Source organism: Alosa pseudoharengus, unplaced genomic scaffold, assembly GCF_046254945.1.
Source record: "Alosa pseudoharengus isolate Yale_2024_CS ecotype anadromous, Long Island Sound unplaced genomic scaffold, YU_APseudo_1.1 YU_APseudo_1.1_scf_9, whole genome shotgun sequence".
In the NCBI taxonomy this organism is placed as follows: domain Eukaryota; kingdom Metazoa; phylum Chordata; class Actinopteri; order Clupeiformes; family Clupeidae; genus Alosa; species Alosa pseudoharengus.
The window spans coordinates 7,610,012-7,633,999 of NW_027468881.1; the positions used below are offsets into that span (position 1 = coordinate 7,610,012).

General features: G+C 40.5%; 1 protein-coding gene across 2 annotated transcripts; it reads right to left on the reverse strand.

Moving 5' to 3' along the window:
- Positions 1-1,005: 1,005 nt before the first annotated feature.
- On the reverse strand, positions 1,006-19,613 carry mybl2a (v-myb avian myeloblastosis viral oncogene homolog-like 2a). Of its 2 annotated transcripts, XM_076276464.1 has the most exons (9): positions 19,419-19,613; positions 17,039-17,126; positions 9,815-10,127; positions 9,570-9,641; positions 8,595-8,687; positions 7,973-8,193; positions 4,286-4,397; positions 3,725-3,793; positions 1,006-3,435 (listed from the first exon to the last, which is right to left on the reverse strand). In XM_076276464.1, the coding sequence occupies exons 1-9, from the start codon at positions 19,555-19,557 to the stop codon at positions 1,525-1,527; spliced, it is 3,018 nt and encodes a 1,005-aa protein (XP_076132579.1). In that variant the 5' UTR covers positions 19,558-19,613; the 3' UTR covers positions 1,006-1,524. The 2 variants fall into 2 exon arrangements, with proteins under 2 accessions (XP_076132579.1, XP_076132580.1); XM_076276465.1 differs by lacking the exons at positions 17,039-17,126; positions 19,419-19,613 and adding an exon at positions 12,664-13,010.
- Positions 19,614-23,988: the final 4,375 nt, after the last annotated feature.

Here is a 23,988-nt window from a genome sequence, read left to right on the forward strand (position 1 = left end):
GATAAAATAACAGGATAACAACTCAAAAGAAAGGCAAATACCAGCAATTATCAGTAATGCTAGAAAGGCACCACATCCATTCAGAATATTAAAAGCTTCCCAATAAGCTCCCTTTATTTCAGTAATAAATAGTGAAAGAACTGATTGTATTATGGCAAGTAGTCTATAGACTGGGTAAACCCAGCCTGATCTGCCGGCCTGGTGATAGCGAGACTAAGTAGCCTATGTGATCACATGTGGTTGAAGAGAGCATGAAGAGCTAACAGCAGGTATACACCGCACATTTACAGTGACATACAGTTTAGTGGTCTGAAAGCCTCTTCACAAGAAAGCATGCACCTATAGATGTTAGCAAAGACTAGAATTTTCTGACTGGTACGATGCCTAGAACGTGAAGAGACATCCACAACAGTAAGTTTCTTAATGATTGCCTCCCTACTCAAGCAGGAGTGTCCTCAGACAGCATTGAAAAATGTCTGTACTCTGGCCTTGGCCTGTGGAGTGTAACAAATATGTGGTTAAGTAACAAATCTGGGAGAGTGAACTTGGAGTAAAGTGGTAAACCTCCCGACAGGAGAGACCCCTGGCTCCATTCTCCTTGTAAAACTCCTCCTTTTAGGAGGTTCACCACTTACTACCAGTTAACTTATGCAGGGGCGTGTTTCCCAAAAACATAGTTGCTAACTAAGTTAGCAACTTTGTTCGCTGCAATGCAATTTCCCCATTGCCAACCAACTAAGTTGCTAACAGGTTAGCACCTATGGTTTTGGGAAACGCACCCCTGGATAAGTTAACTGGTAGTAAGTGGTGAGCCTACTAAAAGGAGGAGTCTACTTGGAAAATCCCCAGAGCATAAATTCCAAGGAGTACCGGTAACATGATTTTATCAGAGACATCAAGCATTCATTTTCAAATAATATTTACAACATAATGATAATAAATGCAGAGAATAAACACAACAAAATGCCATGATTAGATGCAGATAATTTATTCTGCCTACAAAAAATATTTCTCAAAAACTGTAAATATAAAAATAAATGAGAATATTAGAGTTTGTGATCTTCAAAATCAGCATTACAGTCATTGTGTTCATCATAATGCAGTTCCAATAATTGAAAGAATGTACATATTTTAATTTTCAACAAGATGCCTTATGTACAATGTCCATGTCAAGGGCACGCTGTGACTGTGGATATCAGGTTTGCTGGAGGTAGGTGACGGAAAATGAATCAAAGACACAAAGAATGAATGAAATATGTCCTAATATAATTCATGATTTGATTATTAATTCAACAATTACTACAGCTACAGGAAAATAATCAATATGATATAGTGGTACATGAGTGTGAAACTACAAGCTCAATGGCAGCTTATTTAGACTGAGGATGGAAACCAAAAAAAAAAACAGCTATGAATAGACAATCATGTTTTGAATGAAATACAATGCAGTTAATTGATGAGTTTATGTCATTCATTAGTTTGAGGTATTTTTGTATGTGTGTGTTTTGTATGATTGCTCTTTTGCTAAGCTATAGCATTCTTTGACTTAAGAGACTCTCTGTACAGTAGCAGCCTTTCCGTTGTGTGGGGCAGTAACCTACTCCTTCTGGCCCGCACGATACAAGATGCCATTGGAAATAGACGATCAAATCCCCCGGAGGTTGCCGGGATGGCCAGGAACTTGCGAGAAATGTTCTGGAGCTGCGAGAAATGAGTAGCCTTTTTCCAAAAAGCCAAAATGGATGCATCACCATCAAGCAAGGGTTCTGCGAGGTAGACATCAAGCTCGGACAACTTCATGGCCTTGGCAGCTGGCTGTAAAAAACTGAATATCTTCTTGCGCTTGATGTTACCGTCCTCTGGGCTGGTCCCACCACTGTCCTTGTCATCCACTTCCTGTTTCACTTCTTCCTCTACCTTTATGAAGCACATGTCTGCTTCACCGATCTCAGATGCCACTAGGCTTCGAACTTGAGCTTTTGATGGTGCAGTTAAACATGCATCTTCACCCTCATGCTTTGCATCATCAAAGGGCTGAAGCTTGATGCGGGGATCCAAAATGGTGGCCAGAATTAGGTCCTTCTGCATTATTAGGTGCTGAAAGTGTGTGTGAAGCCCAGAACGCAGCTCCTTGCAGAAGTGACTGTAGTTGGTCGACCTGGTCTCTAAAGTTTTGTTCAGGCCAATGAGGGATGGAATGATGAGGGAGAAGGTCACCCCCTCTGCCTGGAGCACTTGGATGGCCTCCTCGAAGGGCTCCAGCAGGCCCATGATGTCCAGCACCTGCTCTCGTTTAGCCCTCAGTTGGGGTGGGGAGGTGGACGAGTCCTTGGCCTCGATGCGCGCCTGCCCCAGGACGGACACCACTGTGTTCCAGGCGGTCTCGTGCGTCATCCTCTGGATGGCCGTGAACACAGAGTTCCAGCGGTAGTTGCCGAGGTTGCCTGGTGTGGCGAGCGAGAGGCCACACTCCTTCCCCAGCATCTCGTTCCAGTAGGCACTGCCGCGGAAGAACGCCACCACGTTGTGCACCTGCAGGAGCAGGTTCTCCACGACCCTCGAGTTCCTCAGGGCTTCTTTGATCACCGAGTTCAACTCATTTGCGACGCAGCTCGACTGCGTGCCATATGGGACTTCAAAACAGCTGTTGCTGGAGGGCACGTCATCCAGATAGGCCACCAGTTCCTCTTCATCCGGATCGTTCCTTTGCGGGCAGCACATGATTTTGTAGCTGCAGAACAGATCACCGGTAGCTATGGTGTTCTTCGCCTCGTTCAAAAGTATGTATCCAAGGTTGTCTGGAAAGAGGCCGTAGCTTAGGAGCACAGCTTCCAGCTCCCGAGCCACTGCTGCCGCCAGGTTCTTATGACTCAGGTGTCGGAAAGCCACAAGGGGGCGCTGGATGTTCCAGTCCTCATCAAGAAAATGCAGCTGTGCGGCGATGATTCGGTCAGTGCCCCGGCTGGACCATAGATCCAGAGTCGTATGAATGATGGCACTTTCGCTGGTCAAGGCAACGCAGTTCTTCAATTTGCGGATCATCTGCGGTTTGATGACCTTCTCAACGTCGTCGTACAGCTTTAGACCGACGGAACGCTGCGAGGGTCTGGAGTACTGTGGCGCGATTGCCGTCATGAAGCTCCGGAAGCCAGCGCCTTCCACGAAGCTCAGTGGGAGCATGTCTTTGGCGATCATCCGCAGCATGGCCTCTGTGATGTTCTTCTGCCGGGCTGGCTGCTTGCTGTTGCTTAAGCCAGGCTGACCACAAATGTTTGTGGGACTGCTATTGCCCCTCTTTACAAACAAAACCGGTGCAACGCCTGTTGCCGGTTTGGCTTTGGGCACAGGTTTAGGTTTCTCGATCACTTTGTACTTCACAGGCTCTACATGTACAGGCTCTACATGCACAGTCTGCAATGGTGCTATGGTTGCAGTCTGCAAAATACAAAGTTTTACATATCACATTAACATGAAGGAAAACAGCACTCACGATAATATCACAACAGCAAGAGTGACACATAGGCACTCAAACAATCAATATGGACTAGAATGGAAATGACAATCACAGTAGTGTACGTTTTTACATGGGAGAAAAGATATAGGACACGTCAAGTTATACTGGAGCCAAAAACACATGTTGCTTACAAGTGTAAGTCAATACAGTGCATGTAAATACAAATGGCATTTTAATAAATGTAATCTAAACAGATCTAAAAAAAAATACCTTAATCACTTCCTCCTCTTTGTCAGATGCTGGTTCTGCATCAAGAACAACATCGCAGCGGAAATCAATCTGAACACACCAATAAAGACAATCAGGGATGGGCAGTATTTCTGATACATGTGTTTAAAATACGAATACAAAATACAAAGCATTGTTTTGTAAATTGTATTTGACTGGGATGATAGAAATGTCTTCATATTTTGAATCAAAATACATAAGTGTTTTTGTATTTTTAAAATACTGCAAAATACTTTGAGACATAGCGTGATGGCATCACACACTGTAAAAAAGAAAAGTCAGGACTGTCCTATTTGTTTACAATTAAATATAATAGTCTATTTTGTAGGCTATTCAAATAGTCATTTCAATTGAGAAAACCATGTTATGTAAGTTAAGCTTATATGCTTTGGCAAAAAAAAAAGGAAAAGAGGGTTTTATTAAACCACAAGACCTGAAATTAAGCAAACCCATGTTTTTCTTTCAAACACAATGTTATTACATTGAACAGACCTATTTGGCCCCAGAAATTAATTTTAGGGAAAAAAAGAGGTGTTCTCTAACCTCCCCGATCTCAAGAGCTGTAAGTGGCGCGATGTCCTGCCCTTCATAGGCACCCATTTCCACTTTCCGTTTGATTGTAGAATTCCAGTGGTTCTTAATAGCGTTGTCTGTCCTGTCGGCATTAAGAAAGTATCAAACAGGTGGGTCTCAAAAAATGAGAACATTTGAATATTTCATAATATTATATTCTAGATTCATTAGATATAAAGTGAAATATTTCAAGCCATTTTTTTAAATGAGAAAAAAACGTTTGACTCGTTTGACTCCCTGATGAAGGCTTGTTTGCCGAAACGCGTCAGAGTTTTTTTAAAGGTTTAAATGTAACCAAGCCAACAAAATAAAGGCTTTTTAACCTTTGACAATTGAGAGTGCCTTGGAATCCTCTGTTTTTTTCTCATCTACATTTTCCCATCCAAAGAGCACCTCAAACAAACAAATTTGAGTCCAGGAAGCGCTCCTAGACAGACATTTTTTCCCCCATTTTTTAAAATCTTGACGATTATGGCTTACAGCTCATAAAAAACAAAAATCAGTATCTCAAAATATTAGAATACTGATATTAACCAGTACACTAAGGGTGACCCGTATTCGGGCAAATACAGTGCCCCCCACCTCCCCCCAACAACCCTCATGCATTTTTTTGCACCTTATCATGAACTACCATAGTCATGCTATATACCATTTTAAAGCTGAGAATCTCAAGAATGTAAAGCTTTCCATGAATCAAAATATATTTCGTGTGTAAAATACAAGTTTATCCCGATATATAACATATCCAAATACCCCCCGCCACCCCCCCCAAATTGCTGCGTTCATACTTTGTCACTTGTCTGTATGGCCGTACCAATAAGTTAGCCCAGCATGCTTGGTCTTGAAATTTTCGTAAGAATCCATAGATGTGAAATATTTACATTGTTTTATTGCCAATATATTGAGTAGTTGTACACGCCAGCGCAAACAAAACAGATACATAAGGAAAGAAGCGAAGTAAAAACTTATTTTCCGCGGAAATCCAGGTATTTCGTAGCCTAGAAATCTAGACGCGCCCCTAGCGGCAGCAAATTACATTTATTTGCTGCCTGGGCTAGTCTAGCAACTCTCCGTTGGCTTGTGAGCTCCAGAAATCGAAACTTAATCAGGACATTGAAATCGTGTATAGAGTCGTTTGGTGGGCAACATAATGATTGATGGCAGAGTTGCAACGGTTTGGCTTGAATTCCCTGCTACTTGAAAACAAATATCCTATTGCGTCCTATTGCGTGCAGAGGGAATTTGATTATAATTTGATTATCCCGCCCCTCGGACTGAGCACTGCGAACGGTGAGTGCCCAGACCCTACATTTTAATGTGGGTCTGGCTCGCCAGGCTAGGTATTTCGGTTTGACTTCCATTATTGTCGCTGGATTTACGGTACTCTGCGTGTTCACGAGGCTCTTCTGATTCCATCGATACCAATTACATGTCTCTAGGACCAATGAGAGTCGAGATAGATGCCATCAAAGCCAATGAGTCACGTAAGCGATGAATCTGACAACCAGTTTTTGAATGGCCATAGCGCTGCGTCTGAACGAGTCAATGAGATGGGAGATGTCCGTGTAGCCAACGAGGAGAGCTTTCTTTAGACATGTGACACATCGTCACATTCTACTTCCTTGTCGGCTAAACTCAATGCGCAATGCTCATGCATAACCAGTCGCCGAAGCAGTGGTTTGGAAGTTTGTTACTAAACAAGCAAGAGACATGTTTTTGAAGATTTTGTTCGTAAAACATGCCAAAGAGACAAAAAAAGACGACACGAGGACATTGATGATCTGGAGGACATCGATGAAGGAGAAGAAAGCAATTTCTCGGAATGCGACTCCGAGGAGGAGCAGAACTTTTTAGCTGGGAAGGACCCTGGTTTTGAGCTGTGAGTAGACTACTTATATCCATATACAGTTACAGATACAGTTTAGTTTGCTTTTGTAATGTTTAGTGCATAGTTTTTCATTTAGCTAAACATATGTACCGTGATCGCCTGTGCATGGTATGCGCTAGTGCATAGTTTTTCATTTAGCTGAACATAATGTGCCGTGTGTGTGTGAGAGAGAGTGTGAGTGATTTGTTTTTCTCCTGTAACAGTACATGGACATGGGTTCTGTTTTTTGTCCTAAACAATTTTGTTCAGTTATTACTTAGGCAGTTCTAGTGTGTGCATAAAAAGAATATGAGAATATAAGAAAGAAGAATGCTGTGTGTGTGTGTGTTTAAAAGAGAGTCCAGGGTGAGGTCTGACCTGAGTACACACATTTATATAATTTGTATAAGTTGTTGGGAAGGGTTTTCATATACTTTAGTGGGTCTGAGTCTAACTTCCACCTGTACAATTGTTTCAGTGACAGCGATGAAGACTGGGCCCCGCCAAGCAAAAAAACAAGAGCTGAGGATCCTGTGTCTGAGGAAGAGGAGCCGGTGGCCGAGACCAGTGGGACAAGAAGAGGAAAGGGTGCTGCAAGAAGCAGGGGGAGAGGCAGAGGAAGAGGGAGAGGCCAAGGCAGGGGAAGAGGGTGCTCCCGCAGCAGACAGGAGAGTGGAGACGCAGAACCATGGCTTAGGACGGCCATCCAGGACACCATACCACCACAGGCCACGTTTCGCCCTATGAGGACTCCTGGCCCCCAGCGTATCTGCACAGTACACAATATTAAAACTATTTCAGTTGTTCATAACACGCTCCATTTTGTTGACCGTGGTTGCCAACACATACATTTGTATTGCATTGAATGTGAATCATTTGATGTTTCGTTTGCCAGGGTATTGTTATTTTTTTAATTTTTGCACTGCATTTCATTTTTTACCTTTTATATTTATAATATTTACTATTTTTTTACCTTTGTTTCATTTTATAATACAAATGTTCACTGCATTACCTTGTTTGTCCTTTTTTCATGGAAATCTCAAAAGGTGTAGGAGCAAAAGTAAGAGTTTCAGGTCAGATAATGCTTCTCTGGACTCATGGCACAGCCACTGCAAAGCACTCCAGGTACAAGCAACATGACACAGAGTGTAACCTTTCATTTGACACCAAGATCATGGTTCTACATAAAGGGGTTCTTGTATAGGAAGAGTTTTTTTGTCAGTATGTGTTTTGGGTAACCAAAGGTCCTTTTGGAGTCTCCAAAGCAAAACGCATGTGTATGCCCACACAAATATGGGTCCCACACAGTCATACTTCATCCTATAGGGATCTACTTTGAGATACAGATTCACAAGACCTGGTAGTGGGCCTCAGTGGTGTTTTCAAGACAATACAAGTGACCAAGAGGACAGAATGTGGTCATTTCTAGAGATGTACATAACCGCCTATAAGAAAAACTATCATTCTACCCTTTGCCCCTCTCTGATAGTTCATCACACAGTCAATCTATTGGTACCAAACAATTCTACAAGGCTCAGCTTTCCAAAGAGGTCAGGCACTTGATTATAAGTCAAAGTATGTGGCAACAGGGCCATTGTAAGTAGGCGGTGTGCAATTTCGAGGAAAAACTCAAAATAGGGGGGTAAATGCTATGGGTTAAAAAATTAAGAATTAAGCACAGCTAATTTAAACCACTTTGGTACTTATGCCCATGTCCATTCACATTAGCACTTATAGATTAAAAGTAACTGAGATTTTATTTTTTCAGAGAAATGTTGCATCTCAGGTACCTTCCAGGAAGAAGTTTTGCAATCTCAGCCCATCGGTTACCAAGCGCGCGGTGGGCTCTGTAGATGGTCAGGTCTTCCTCTAAGGTCCAGGATGTCTTCTTCACACCGGGGTCGAGGTGATTGTGCCACCGCTCACGACACTGCTTGCCATGTCTACCTTTAAGGTGCCTGGCAATCACTGTCCACTTCTTACTTCCATACATCTCAACCAATTTCACCAACTGGTAGGAAACCAACAGCCAGAATGTTAGTTAATGTACTTCACTCACTATCTACACGTATTTAGACTCTTTGAAAACTAAAGGCAAAGCAATATTACTCATAACTTAACTTTACTTTAAATCACCTATTATAAATCAATTTGGATAAAGCATCTGCTACATATGTTAATGTACAGTAATGTCAAGTTATACAGTGTTGCTTCTGAATTATGATCACTAGTTCCACAATGGTGTGTCAATCAAATCTATTTCCAACCAGATCTAGCTGGACCTTATAACAAGCATTAGACAGAACAGAGTGAAATGTGCAGGGAAACATTTTGTCATACTGCACTCTAGTTGAAAAACATCCCATAACATCTATTAAATTTGCAGCATTCATGCACTCAAATTATGCTGACCATTTCATCCTCAGTTTTCGTCCAGCCTCCTTTGATCAGTTCAGGGTCAAGCACTCTCCTGAACCGGTGGTGACAATTGAATTCTGTGCGTCCCTGGTAAAAAAAAGGAAGACAAAGAAAGTAAATATTTTGATTTAATCTCAAAGGTCCAACTTTAACTGCTAGAAAGGCAGTGACTACATTTCCATGAACACCATATTCCGGTTTTAATCAGAATAATGACAATATTCCAATTGTGCACAAGTTATGTAAACACCTTATTCCAGCTGCCATAACCAAATTAAGGTCATATTCTAAATAAACTGGAATAACAGCTCTAGCATATGCCTCATGAAATGGAATTAAATGGAATATTGTGTCATGTAAACACATTAGTCAGAAAATGCCCTTTTCGGAATATTAAATTGTCTGTGCATGTTCGTGCAAGGAATTTTGGTAGCTTGGTTTGATGCCCTGACACTTGGCAAACATAGCGAAAAGTGTGGAAAAAAGTTTGTACTTCTAGAGTGAAGATTAGGTAAATTTATGTATTAAAACCTAAAAGTTTATATGTCAGCATGGGTGAAAGTATTGTAATGCTCAAAGACGAAGGTCTTACGCACTGCTGACAGATGAAGAATTGGTGAAAAGCCCTCAAAGCAGCCTATTATAAGGCTAAAATGCAAAACAATAGCAGCTCTAATTGGGCCAAATTCACCTATTTTGTGGTCATGAATGAAATTCATGAACAGAGACAATTGAGACATCATGACTATACTACTTCTACTTCGCTGCTTTATTCAACATATGCTGATATACATGTAAACGGGAATATTCCGTTTCTGCTACACATGGAAACATCTTATTCTGAATATTGCCATAACCAGAATATGGTCCTTAGTCGGAATATGGTGTGCATGGAAACGTAGTCACTGACTATGAGGAAAGAACAGATCAAAATGAATGTCGCCTTGCTTGTAATGCGCTCATACTCACAGGTAAAAAGCTGGCAATGTTCTTCCAGTCTTCTTGGCCAAAGTTCTGAACCAACATTTTCAGGGTTTCATCCTGATGTGATTTTTTTAAGAAAACAATACGAAAATAACATGATCACATAACTAGAGCAGACATGAGCTTATTTTTTCTGCTTAACCTGAGTCTATTTCAAACACTAATTTGTGGTGACAAAGAGAAGCATTAAACAATCTTGGACTATTGTGGATTCAAGTTAGTATACAGACCTCTTCCCGTGACCATCTCACATTCACTTTGAGACCATCCCTCTGTTCAGCCAAATCAGAGTCTGTGTCAGGCTGGGAGATTTCCTGATGCGAGATTTCCTGAACCGTGGTGTCCTTAACTGAGATGTTCTGAACCGTGGAATCCTGAACCATGGTGTCCTGAACCATGGTGTTCTGAACCGTGGAGTCCTGAACCATGGTGTTCTGAACCGTGGAGTCCTGAACCATGGTGTTCTGAAGCATGGAGTCCTGAACCGTGGAGTCCTGAACCGTGGGATCCTGAACTGGGATTTCCTGGTCCTCTTCTTTCACACTGAAAAACAATTACACAAGCAGGACATAAACAAATTCATTCTTCAAATCCTTTATAGCCAGTGTGCATGTGGAACTATACTCTCATTCCAGCGTAATAATCAAGGAACACCATGGGTTTCAGCACCTGAAAATAGTCCCCGTAGGCTAACTTCCAGCAACAAGGTTGAGCTGCAGCAGACAAATTGGTTAGTGACTGGATTATTACGCCTGAATGAGAGTATAGTTCCATGTTAAATCAGCCTAGAAAATCGCCATGTTTAATTTTCCATTAGTCTTATTACATGTTCTAACTTGAGAAGAGACAAGTTTTAAATAGGAAAATTACCAGAAATCTTTTATTCACTTTTAGTCACTTTTATTCGTGATGCTAGCAGGCGAGATGCTAATGGTCTAATCCGATTCAATGATCTATGCTACGCTGGAGCTAAAATTGTATTCTCAATTGCCTGGGCTTTTAGCTCAATTGCCAAACTATTAGGGTTATTTTTCATGAGTGAATATCTAGTGTGCATTTATGGTAGAACAGTGTTTCCCATACATTGACTTATTTGTGGCGGCCCACCACAATATCAACTTTGACCACCACACAATGATTTTCCAGATTGTACTAAATTGTGCTTAAATCTGGTTAGCACCACACTGTGCTAATTGTTAAAAACTGTTGTATTCAAGTTAATTCTGCAAACCAACCACCACAAATGGAATTCAATTCAGTGGGAAACACTGTAGAATGAAAGGAAATGTGCCTTTATCTGCAGCAAATAAGTCATCACAATAACAGTAAATGGTTAGTTATTGCAGTGGTTCTCAAACTGGGGGTCACCAAAAATATTGGAGGGGTCGCAAAATTATTTGTCTGGATTAAAGACATTTTTGTAAAGGTTTTTAGTCAAAGGCTGCCATTGACATAATGCCTTTATTGACATAGCCTACCTATGAGAGAAGACATTTTCTGTCTCTGCTTCCAATGACCATCTCACAAAATTTCGAAACCAGAAATGTTGAGAGAAGGGGGTCGCGAGACTTGGCCCATGTTTTTTGGGGGTCGCCAGACAAAAAGTTTAAGAACCACCGAGTTATTGTACAGGAAAAACCCTTAAAGGTACACCATGGACTAATTGAAATGTATGCCCCTTGGTGTTAATATCCAATGCATTTTAGCACTAAGAGTTTGTCAAAAACCAATTAAATGGGTCATGATAATACCCCTACCAGTTTTACATAGACTATGATTACATTTCAGTCTCACAATTGTGATCATGGGGTAAGATCATCTTTCAATGCAAATCAAACCAGCTAAAGGCTAACTGAAAAAAAAAAAAAAAACATGCCAATCTCTAGGTATGGTGAAGGGTATGTGATTATGTGGGGCTATTTTAATTCCAAAGGCCAAGGGAACTTTATCAGGATGTATAGTATCCTGGATCCATGAAATAACTGGCCTTTAAAAATAAAAAATATGCCTGCATCTATAGGAATTTGACATATGGGTGTATGAGCACCAGTATTTTAAGGAAGAACATTCATTTATTTACAATACATTATTCATTCACAAAGAATTCTTTAAAATTACAGCATTAAGATCAATTTCCAAAATATATTTTATTCCTCTTTTTAGTCAACTTTAGCATGTGTATGTACAGGGTATGTAAACTTAAAGTATATGCACAACTGTATATTAGCACACCTTCTATTGCAATCAAATGATGCAAGTTTAAAGCCTTTCTTTTACGGTAAAAGTCCAGCATTGTGTTGCTTTAAAGGAAATTAAAATGTGTGTAGCCTACGTATTGGTATAGGGAATCGGCCAAAAAATCAATAATTTTGTGTAGGGTGATAGGATAGCCTAGCCTATGGCATATGATTGAATAGTAAAAAAAAAAAATTATCACATGGGAACTCCTCCCCCATTTAGAAATGTCCGTTAAGGTAAACCTAAGCCTCTTGGAAAGCGTGTATGGTCTTTGTGGTCTTCGAAAGCTGAATATGCGAAATGTTCATTAGGCCTATAAGAATTATGGACATATTAAGCGTTTCCTTAGTGTGCTGAAACTGGCTTGGTTACATCAGAGCCTGTCTGCCCTCTGGTTACATTCTAGCCAGACAGTGCTTCCCTGCACGCGACAATCTAACTTAAGAATACAATGAAACGGCGTGCAAGGAAGTGCAAAATAAACCATCTAATATACAGTACTGTCCACGTGTAACTTGAATCGCAGAGGACCTCGGCTCCAAAGTCAATCGTGGTCAGTTCTAAAGCCATAGGTCCGTTTGTTGCTCACACAACAGTCAGCATTAACTGTTTGATAACATTGACCTGCACAGCAGCATCCGAACAACGGCCCAGGCGGGTGAAACATGTTGACTAGATTTCCGTTTGTAAATAACGTATGCTTCGAAATTCACCAACGTACACACGCCCATGGTATGCTTTCAGAATCATGCATTCCTAAATCTAATTTAGAGCAGCAACACATTTCTTCACGAAGTAGGCTAAAGTATGAGCGAACTTTCATATTAGTCCAGAGGCTTACCCGTTCAACTCGGACATTTCCTCGGTATTCCTTCCAGGAGTATTTCTCCAATAGCCTGCCCTAAACAGTAACTTAAATACTTCCGTGGAGTCACAGAAGCTACTGGGTGTTCATTTGGCCTTACTATTTCACGCCTTTAATTGTCTTTAGCAGATGCACAGCACACGAATGGAAGGGAATGTCTGCTACATCGCCTTCAGTTGGCTACCAAATGATAAACACTAGCCTACTGAATCAGCCCATAGATTACCGCGCAATGAATGTCTGTTGAGAGTAACAGGGTGTCGCTGAATGTGACCAGTAAAAAGGGATAGGCTATTCAGGGTGTGGTTTAAACTTCGACGAATGTAATAGCGACATATAACTTTCCATATACCTTTTAACCGCAATCGACTCGCGTGTACGTTTTTAATATCATACACAGTATAGTAATATTAGTCTTGTTACATTAATCAAATTTAACTGCTCTTTGGTAGCACTGCTAGCTGCTACAACAGTCAACTGTTAGCAAATGTTGTAGCCTTGTTTCATGTAACCATAGCGTGTAACAAAAACAATGTTCCATACAACTAAAACTAACTAGGCTATAAGTAAGCCCACTCGTTTGGGAGGTAAACGAATAACAACCATAATCGGACATGTTCTGTAGCCTACCTTTGGGGCCTTCAGCCTACTGGTTTAGCTGAGGGAAAATAAACCAGCACTACATTCCATTCCTTATTTTGCTTGTCGATAGTTATAACGTAAAGGCATCAGGCTGAATGTTGTCGCTTAGTGATCACTTGGTTTTCATACGTTTGCAAATGCAATGGTTAGTCTGACAACATTTGACTCAGGCTGGCTACATTCGGTAAACGGATAGCTTAGTAGCTATTATGTAGCCTAACGAAAATCTGTTAGCCTGCAAAGTTTCAGCTAAGTTGTAAGCTACCAACTTGTAGGCCTCCTGGTAGCTTATCTAGTCAAAAGTGTTACTACTAGCAAGGCCATAATGATTATGGACTGACAACAGACAGATTTACATAACCTTCAGGGACAATTGGAAAGTCTGATTTTGGAAACAGAAACATGGCCTTATTAAAGACTGCTGAAAGTATGAAATGTGAAGGATGTATGTGGTGTTATTGAAAAGACTTCCGAGGGAAAAGTATAACAAATAAAAAAGCTTGGGGGAAAGACAGTTCATTATGTAACCTATTGCTGTCTCATGTTGTGAGTTGAAACATTTATTTAAAACAAACAAACAAATCCTCGCCCTTCCTAAAACTTAGGCTAGCCTACCATAAAGAGCAAAACAACACATTAACCGAGGTGTTCGGGCCTGTGGGACCAGTGTGGTAAAAGAAAATTATCCTATTTGTTATTTCTTTAAACTCAGATTTAATGACTGCACGGTACAACCCCCCTACACATAACTATTACATAGAGTGTGGTGTCCAGGTCTACTGGACCCGAATAATAATTATGCTATGTACCTAACTGTTCTCCTAACTGGGCCTGCTGTGTATGTGTGTCTGTATGTGTGCGTGTCTGAGTGTAGGTGTCTGTGTGCAGGAATGTTGTCTTTCTGCACATGCTATTCCCACACAAAGTTACAACATTGTTACATTTCAAGCACTTACACCTGTTCTGATTAAGTTCTAAGAAATAAGCATCAATAATGATCAAACATCTTGTTTCTATTTGTTTTACCTTGTTCAGAATTTAATTGCCTCATTTTCTCACAAAAAAACAAAAATCATATGATTATAAATGTGATCTCACAGGGGTAAATAGCAAATATGAACCATAAGGGATGTCTATATCTTTGGTAATTGAGCTAACGTAAACATCTGTTAAGTATTTGTACATAAATTGTTATGCCTGTATTGATTTAAAAGTATAATAATGTGGTGGGTCCACCAGACCCGGGAACATTGGCTGAGTAACAAAAATATTAACACCTTACAAGGGTTAAGTGGATATCTACACCAAAGATGGTTGATTACGAAGATACTTCATGAGAGGCCATTTCCTGTCCCTGGAAATTTATGCAAATAGGGTAGCAGTACACGCCCCCGCACATTTATGCAGTGATCGGGCTCTCTTTTTAACATTGAGGTCTATGGCAGAATCCTAGAATTTCCCAGAATTTGTCAAAGCCTTATTTTTCTGAGCAATGGATGCACATTTCGGACACAGTATCATGATCTCCAAACCCTCCTCCCTATTTCAGTAGAATGTCGTGATAGTATGACCCTCCAGTCGGGAGAAAATCAACATTAATGAAGGTGTACACCAAGTTTATTTTGTACTCTGGCTTGTCTGGCGTGGAACCGAGTCGTTCAAACGTAAGTCATACGTCAGTGACACGCCCCTGTGCAGGCGGGAACTGAACCAGAGCCCGTCTCTGACTGAACTCCACTTTGCCCTCATAGACATGAACTAGGATGACCCATCTTGCTACGCATTCATTATCTTTGTCTACACAGAGCATAGGCATTTTTGACTATGTCAAAACAGTTGTTTCTTTACATTCTGTTAGCATTTCTTGGTAATTTTAAAATGTATAAGACAAACAAACTCTGCATAACACCTTTAAGAAGCATACACTAGCACTCATTAGCTTTATTATTATCATTAGCCTCCTTGCTAACATGCCCACCTCCCAGTGTAATGGGCTATTCACACCAGGAACAATAAGTATAAAGATAATTAACTATAGAGATAAAAGCATCTACACTGACCAACAATAACGAAAGTCTCTCCTTGTATTGATGAATACGACATCTAAAATTTGATGGATTCTGATTGGCTGTCAGCTATTTATCGTTCTCAAAATCCCTCTAAAAGTGATCCCCAATGATATTTTTCTTCATGTCATAACACTTTTGTTTCACATTTACATCGAGCTCCTGAAACAAAGTGTTTTGGAAACACTGTGGGCCCCATTTTGGTTTGATAACTCCATGATTGTGTTTATTGTGGAAAGGCAGAAACACAACCAATTAAAAACTATGATGCACATACTAATGTTATCTTACTGTTTGGGTCTTATCAGTCATGATGACCTATCCTTGCCTGATTCATTATGATCCTATCTTGTGACTCTAGTCATATACAGTATGACCCTTTTTCCCACCAGAACCCCCCCCATGCTACCAACATGGAGAATGACAGATAATGACAGCAGATAATGACATTTCCCCCCTATTTTAATGGTTGATTTGAAGATTAAAGGTGCTCTAAGCCAGTGTTTTTCAACCACTGTGCTGGGGCACACTAGTGTGCCGTGAGAGATCATCAGGTGTGCCGCCAAATGTCAGTCACTGGTCCAGAAAAGCAATTGTTGCATCAAATAATTTATAACCACATGCTCTCATTGATTGTATGATCGCACTATTTGTGGTATGCAGGCATTGTACAACGGGGGCCCCATATCCAGTATTCACAGAATCATCAAATATCCAGTTCATAACAACAATTAAATTAGATATAGTCACCTACAAATGACACAGAGGGCGCTTGTTTTATTGAGCAGGTCTTGCATAGAAGCCATAATAAGGCCATATCTGTGTATTCAAAAAATGTCTGTCTAGGAGCGCTTCCTAGACTCCAATTTGTTTGTTTGAGGTGCTCTTTGGATGGGAAAAAGTAAATGAGAAAAAAACAGGGGATTCCAAGGCACTCTCAATGATCAAAGGTTAAAAAGCCTTTATTTATTGGCTTGGTTACATTTAAACCTTTAAAAAACTCCAACGCGTTTCGGCAAACAAGCCTTCATCAGGGAGTTTGCCGAAACGAAATTTTAGGCTATTGTATGTTTATTTTTTCTTCACACTGGATGTTAGTGTGCCGTGGGACATTTTAAGTGTCAAAAGTTTGTCGTGGCACAACAAAGGTTGAAAAACACTGCTCTAAGCGATGCTGGGTAACGTCACTTCTGTTGACTTTCAAACAAAACAGAGCTAGCTCGCTACTTCCTCCCCCTCCCTTCCGTGCTGCTCCCATGCAATTGAAACTCTCCTAAACGCGCATCTCGTCTGTGATTTGCTGGAACAGTTTGTTATGTTTTTTTGGGGTAGGTTTGCCCAGGTTGTTTTTGTTGCCGTTTTTGGAGCCTGCGCTGTCCACAGAGATCATGTTTTTTTACAGTGTATTCAGGACACAGAAAGCTAGCGGTTGGTTAGGTGATGTTTGCAGTAAGTGACATAAAATGTTTTAGCCTAAAAAACGAGTGGCATCGCTTAGAGTACCTTTAACAAACTCTGTGTCTACATGATATTATGTATTGTACTGCTGCCACAAAATTAATTGATTTATAAATTGCATGAGTAAGTTGGTGTTCAGGTTTTTAGAAAGAGCTCAGTGAGTGTATGTATGACATGACACAGACCTTGCCATCTTTGCTGTTGTATCTTGGGTGCAACGAGAAAAAACTGATGGAACAAAATCTGGACTATCACAATCCATGGATGGTTCTCCTGATAACAGAAAAAGAAAATATTAGTTTGGTTAATAGTTTAACCAACATCAGTTTGATATTACTCAACACTGAACCAATTTCGATCGCTTTTATCCCTATTAAAAAGCAGGAGCTATTAAACAAATCAAAAAATAAAGCAGGTTGACAAAATGGTTTGAATTAGTTATTTAAGGTGTGTGCATTGGTCAACTAAAGAATGTGTGCAGACTGTAAAGAGAAAATGTTAGAGAAATGATAGAGAAAGTGTTGTCCAATTTCAGCTCGATACCTCATTTTGTTGCTGAGATATGCCTTTCCATCATGGATAGACGCTACCTAGAAAATTGCAACAAATGCCAGCAGTTTGTGTGTTGGCCTACCATTTTGTTAAATATCCCCCTCCTCTCTCAAAACCCTATTTTTTTGTGCACACTGAGGTAGTATCATGTGTAGATGTCTAATCTCACATTAGAATTACTATCTTGCCCACCATTGATGTCCTTTTCATTAAAACCAACCTGGAGTTTTGCATTTTTGTTCAAGTGATTTTTAATGCATCACACTTAACATTTGAAAACATAAATAACTTAAATAGCATTTTTCCTGAAAAACACCAATTTTATTGCCCTCTTCAGAGAACAACAACCCCAATTTTTCTTTTTATTGCAATAGTATGCCACATTGTAGCTAACTTTAAAGTGTTGGATCCCACTTTTCTCTTTTTTTCAACATAATTTTCTAAAAATCAACTGAAGAAGGCAAAATGGTCATTTTGGTTTCAACTCTAACCGTTATTAACATTTTTTTTATTTTGTGGCAATCATACGTAACCCTACAGTATGTATATTGTGTATCTTTTTTGCTTGATCATCCACCTAGTTTAAAATTCTAAAGTAACACAATCCTTTCAATCGTACTGTCATCTGTCACTCTAAATCAAATGTGAAATTTCATGACTTTTCCCTGACAACAAAGCCTGAATTGAATTTCCATGACGTACTATATAATGATTAGTACAATATACTAGGGGTGTAAATATTAATCGATTCGTATCGATGCATCGATTATGCAGCCGGCGATTCAATGCATCGATTCGTCTGCAAGAGTATCGATTAATGTGTTTATTTTGCCGCCTGTTTGTTTGCCTATCTGTTTTCAGCATCAGCTCCGACCTTTCTTTTTCTGTCTATGGCTCCGATGTAAGCGCACTACCTACTCCTAAGCTGCGGGTGGGTTTTTTTTTTTTATATGCAAAGACATAAGGCTGTATAACGAAGGCTTAAGATACCTGCTCCTACATTCCGAACTTTTGTTGATTTATTTGAAACTTCATAGATATCATGTAAAAATATTGAGTATTGAATCGTATCGAATCGTATCGTGGGGAATTCTGAAGTATTGAAAATAATCGAATCATTGGCTTAAGAAATCGATATTGTATCGAATCGTCATGAAGACTCCGATTTACACCCCTACAATATACCGACAAATGATTTCAGAGCAGTTACATTGCGTTCAAATATCATTTACTTTTTTAGAGCGGGAGATGAATAAACGAGCATTGAATAAACAAAGTTGGCCTACTCAAGCAGGCAATAAAGATAATAACCAGATAAACACCAATTTTTTGTGGAAATATATTTGTATTAATATATTTTGGTAGGGATAGTTTTGGAAGTCAATTTTAAGCTGCTACAACAAAATTCCCTGATATCCCATGACTTTGCACCAAAAATGATAAAATTCCCTGATTTTCTATCTCTGGAATAGACTTTCCAAAATTCCATGACCCGTGGGAACACTGATCTACCTGAAACCTGAAACAATGCTTGAACATTCTATTTGGTTCCCAATCTACTTGCTCTGCATTAAGATAACATATGGAATGTTAAAACGGAAGCCTTGTGGGGCCAACTATGATGCTGATAAAAGCTGACGTCAATCTGGATATTCCAGAGCCCGTTTACGGAGAGCCGGATCACTCCCTATTAACTGCATTGTACCTGCAATCTGTTGCAGTTCCGCTAGGGGCGATCACGAATAAGTGCAAAAACAATGGTGGTCTATGGAGCTAGACGGCTAAATGTGTCTTTTACTGTCTATGCCTGAGATAGGCTATCTGGGAAATTCCTTGAAAGTGTCTTCCAGAGCTATTTTATACAGTCTATGTTCAAGAGACGGTTGATATAGTAATTAAATAATATTTGGGTCTACTCTATAGGCTACAAAAAACATTAGGTTCCTCAGAATTCAACGGTGCACCTCGCTTTACCTCGACACATCGGTTGAGAACACAGCAAACGAAACATACCAGACAGGAAGTGGGCGCTACAGAGACTCTGGCCGCCTTTAGGACCATTTGGGCCCCAATCAGCCCTTTTAATGGCCTGGATCCATAACCTCCTTCTGTTCTTGGCAAAGGGATGTGAACCCCCCGGAATATTGAACATTTTCCACCCATCACTTTGGCGGTTGGTGCAGTTTACTGCACAACAACTTCGTGTCATCTCTGCTAGAATGCTGCCCTCTGGTGCTGTTTTCCGCCCCTAAATTGCGTGCGCGTCTCTATGATGACGTTGAACATGCTATAATCAGACTGAAACCTTCACGTACATGCCATCTTGTATTTTGTAGCCTATATGATAGGTTCGTAGTATCTGCACTTTCCAGCAATGCATTGACTGGACCTTATATTAACCTAATTAATGACTCAACACCTAGTTGTGTCATTGTATGGTCTAGGTATTTTTTTTAACTTAAAACCCAGGCATGGTCTTTTCCCCCAAATGACAGCTTTGGGGGAAAATTTAGTTTCTTGAGCAGTTGAGCTGTCAGTTGAGGTGTCCACGACTTGGCAACCTTGACAGGGACATAGTGTCTATTTATTTATTTGCAAATATACTGTATTTTTACTTATACACAGACATATCTACTGCCCTTCATTCTATTCTTATAGTCCTGTTTTTATTCTTTTACTCTTTTTTTATGTTTTTTTTATGTTTATGTTAAGTGTGTTTTACTTTGAGAGCAAAGATTAACCGGAGTCAAATTGTTTGTTTACGCAAACCTGGCCAATAAAGCTGATTCTGAGCGTGAAAACATTAAGATACAAACTCATCAGCACTTCACCCAGTTTAGATTCAATGCAGCTGGTTGCATTTGTCTATTAGAGTCATCAACAGAGTGAATTCTGTGAGCATTCAAATATTTAGTTATCCTGTGAGGTACATTGTACAAGAAGGACATTGGGTTGCAAGTTTCAAAGCCTTGTATGAATTGGAAAAATGCATTTGACCAGCAGAGGGCAGTATTGCATTTTAAATGTCATCATTTCATCCACATACTGTATGTCTTTCCATATGGTCATTTCCCTTGCCAGCCCTATGGTGTGGGCCCACCCACTCTTCTCACTGTCTATGGTGAACCTGCACTGTGGACTTCATGAAGAGAAATGTCAAAACGTGGGCAGTAGAACTCTTAGTAGAACGTAGGCAGTAGAACTCTGTCATTCACCTGGATCTCCTTTGTGAAAACCGGCTTTAAGTGACATTGAAGATGTTTCAGTAGCCCTTGGATAATGCTATGTATAGGTATTTTCAGAAGATTGTGATTGACTGGTGTGAGATGTTTTTACCTTAAATATTTAGTTTGGCATACATGTATTAAATCTTTAAATAATGTGCTGGAATGTTAGGTCTGGCAATAAATAGTTACAACCCCAGAATGAATTCATGCCAGTATTGGCATTTTCCTACTGTTGGATTTAATAACCAATGAGGATCTGTGGGGGTTCTGGATACCAAGTTTGAAATCTTTTAAATTAAAGGAGAATTCCGGTGTGATATTGACCTGAAGTGTATTGAAACATGATACCGAGTGTGAACGTATGTCTCATAGCCCATCTCGGCTTGTCCCCTGCACTCCAAAATCTGGCGCTAGTTAGCCAATGCTACCAACAGCTTTTTCAATGGTGGTGCTTCGGCATCGGGCTAGCCATGCAAATAAATCACTGTTTTACACCATTTACGAGGCTCGATGTATCTCCACACTTCATTGGTAGACTTCCGAGGGCCCTGACATTTAAAACGAGACATTGAGAACTTTGAAAAAGCACTGGTAGTTTACTTACAAGACGATTTATACAGACAGTATCTTCACGAAGTTTAGAGTTTGCAGCCATCTTGAATTTAGTCACGATAAGTCGAGCGAAGAGTAAGAATGAACAGGTATGATAAGTGATCAGATTCCAAAAATAATTCAGTGGAAATGCATGGATTCCAGTTTCTTCCAATAGCAGCAACTGGAATCCATGCATTTCCACTGAATTATTTTTGGAATCTGATCCCTTATCACAGGGGTCCCCAACCTTTTATGTACCATGGACCAGTTTGATTCCTATTTTTTTTTCACGGACCGGTGGGGGGGGGGGGGGGGGTTCGGGGGTTCCATGTTCCATATGTGTTGTGCATGCATTACTTGAAAAGAACTAGCTCCAGTTATGTATGAACAGTGAAGGTAACGATCTCTTGTGAAAAACGTGAACTTGAAGAAGTGAAAATTTAACAATATGAACTATGAATATTGAACAACTTGAAGCTACATCTATAAGTGTAAACATGCTTAACAAAATATGGGAACAAAACATGGGCTATGTGCGCCGCGGTGATCTTTGCCGCGATTATGGACACGTACCAAATGCGTCATGTGAAACGCCTGTGGGCGCATTGGAGAAAGCCATGAGCGTCCCTCTCGCACGGGAAAAACGGCCAATAAACTCCTCTAAGCGGGCAATAGATGGCAAGGGCATGTCACATATTATTGTCTTTTTGATTAGGCCTACCAAGCACATATTCACGTTTAAATGAAGGTTACTGGATAATTTAAAACAAAAGCAAATTGTCCTGAAAGCATCCGATATGTCGCCCCTGGATTGAAAGTCAAAACTTTGAATGCGTCCTATGAAGCGCCTGTGTGTTGCATTGGAGAAAGCCATGCGTCTCTCTCGTAAAAATAAGTATAAGTATAAGTATATATACTCTTTTGATCCTGTGAGGGAAATTTGGTCTCTGCATTTATCCCAATCCATGAATTAGTGAAACACACTCAGTGAGGTGAAGCACACACTAACTACCTGCAACTACAGCGGGAAAAACATGGGAACTAAACGTGCATTACGAATATAATCAGTGGGAGCCCTGCTTGTTTCCCTGCAACAAGAAGCTTCCATCTGGGGGTGATGGAAGACAGTGACACCCTCAGTGTGTTTGAAATGTCCAGTCGATTGCGCAATTTGGTCTTAGTTGCAGTCATTGCCGAAAACCCGGCCTCGCATAGATACGTGGTGGGAAACGTTTTCAGCGCTTTTACGGCTATCTCGGGATATTCTGCTTTGGTTTTGATCCAAAAACCCGCCAGAGAGGTTTCCTTATACACACTCTTAAGACCACTGTCATTTGCAATTTCGATCAACTGCTCTTCCTCCTGCGCTGACAAGTTAGGACTATTCGGGATATTGACAAATGGGTTGCGTACCCACTCATTGGTTTGCCGTGGATCTTTGGAGGATGGGAAGTAACGCTCAAACTCATTTGAAAGCGCAACAAGGTGATCGGGTACCAGCTGCGAGAGAAAGGGCCCTGCCTGTCTCTCCCAAAACCCGCACTACTGTTTGGAACATATCAAATACACCCCGGTCCACTCGTCGTCCCCACAAATCAAGCTTGGCTTTAAATGCAGCGACTTTATCTGCCAGTTTAAAGACAGTAGTCATTCTCCCCTGGAGTGACAGGTTGAGGTCATTAAGCAACCCGAATATGTCACACAGGTAAGCGAGTTTTGACACCTAAAACATTCACTAAAATGTGCAGCTAACGATGACTTTTTTTCTGTAAGAAATCTCTGCAGCGGCTCTCGCAACTCAAACACTCTGGCCAGTGACCTGCTAAAGATGCTTGTTTTTTGTTGCTCATTCTAGCAGTTTACCTAACTTCATGTGACACTACCGTTCGCCAAGAACTGAACAAATGAAGTGAGCTGACCTGAGGCTGCGCAGCGCTGAAGGCAATACTGTATGTAAAAGTGTTGAAGGCGGGACAGACAGACGTAAGAAAATAGACCTTGCAAAATGCAAACATGCGTGCAATCAAACAACTGCATATAGGCCTATGCCATGTAAAAACGTGACATTATTGCAAATTAAATTTAGTTTAGTTTGCATGCATTTTTAAAAAAAACTCATGTCGTAGGCTACGGCCCGGTTAGGAATGTCCTGCAGCCCGGTGGTTGGGGACCGCTGCCTTATCATACCTGTTTATTCTTACTCGTCGCTCGACTTATCGTGACTAAATTCAAGATGGCTGCAAACGCTAAACTTCGTGAAGATACTATCTGTATAAATCGTCTTGTAAGTAAACTACTCAAAGTTCTCAATGTCTCGTTTTAAATGTCAGGGCCCTCGGAAGTCTACCAATGAAGTGTGGAGATACATTGAGCCTTGTAAATGGTGCAAAACAGTGATTTATTTGCATGGCTAGCCCGATGCCGAAGCACCACCATTTAAAAAGCTGTTGGTAGCATCGGCTAACTAGCGCCAGATTTTGGAGTGCAGGGGACAAGCCGAGATGGGCTATGAGACATACGTTCACACTCGGTATCATGTTTCAATACACTTTAGGTCAATATCACACCGGAATTCTCCTTTAAAAAGAAAATAATTTTAAATGGGTTTCATCTGCCTCTGAGCTGAGTCTATTGTGCCAGCAATTGTAATAAAGGCACAGTGCTTGATCTGGTCAATAGTTAGATGATAGATGATATTTCAGTGTATGAGACATTTTAGCAGACAGACTTTCAAAGACACACATCAACCCAGGGCTAATAGC

Bases quoted from the DNA above. Each gene is read 5' to 3' on its own strand.
- mybl2a (XM_076276464.1), bottom strand. From the start codon at position 19,557: ATGTTCAATATTCCGGGGGGTTCACATCCCTTTGCCAAGAACAGAAGG. The intron at 8,688-9,569 runs GTGAGTATGAGC...TTTTTTTACCAG, and splicing joins ACATTGCCAGCTTTTTACCT to GGACGCACAGAATTCAATTG. The intron at 4,398-7,972 runs GTACCTGAGATG...TAATGCCGACAG, and splicing joins GCAAAACTTCTTCCTGGAAG to GACAGACAACGCTATTAAGA.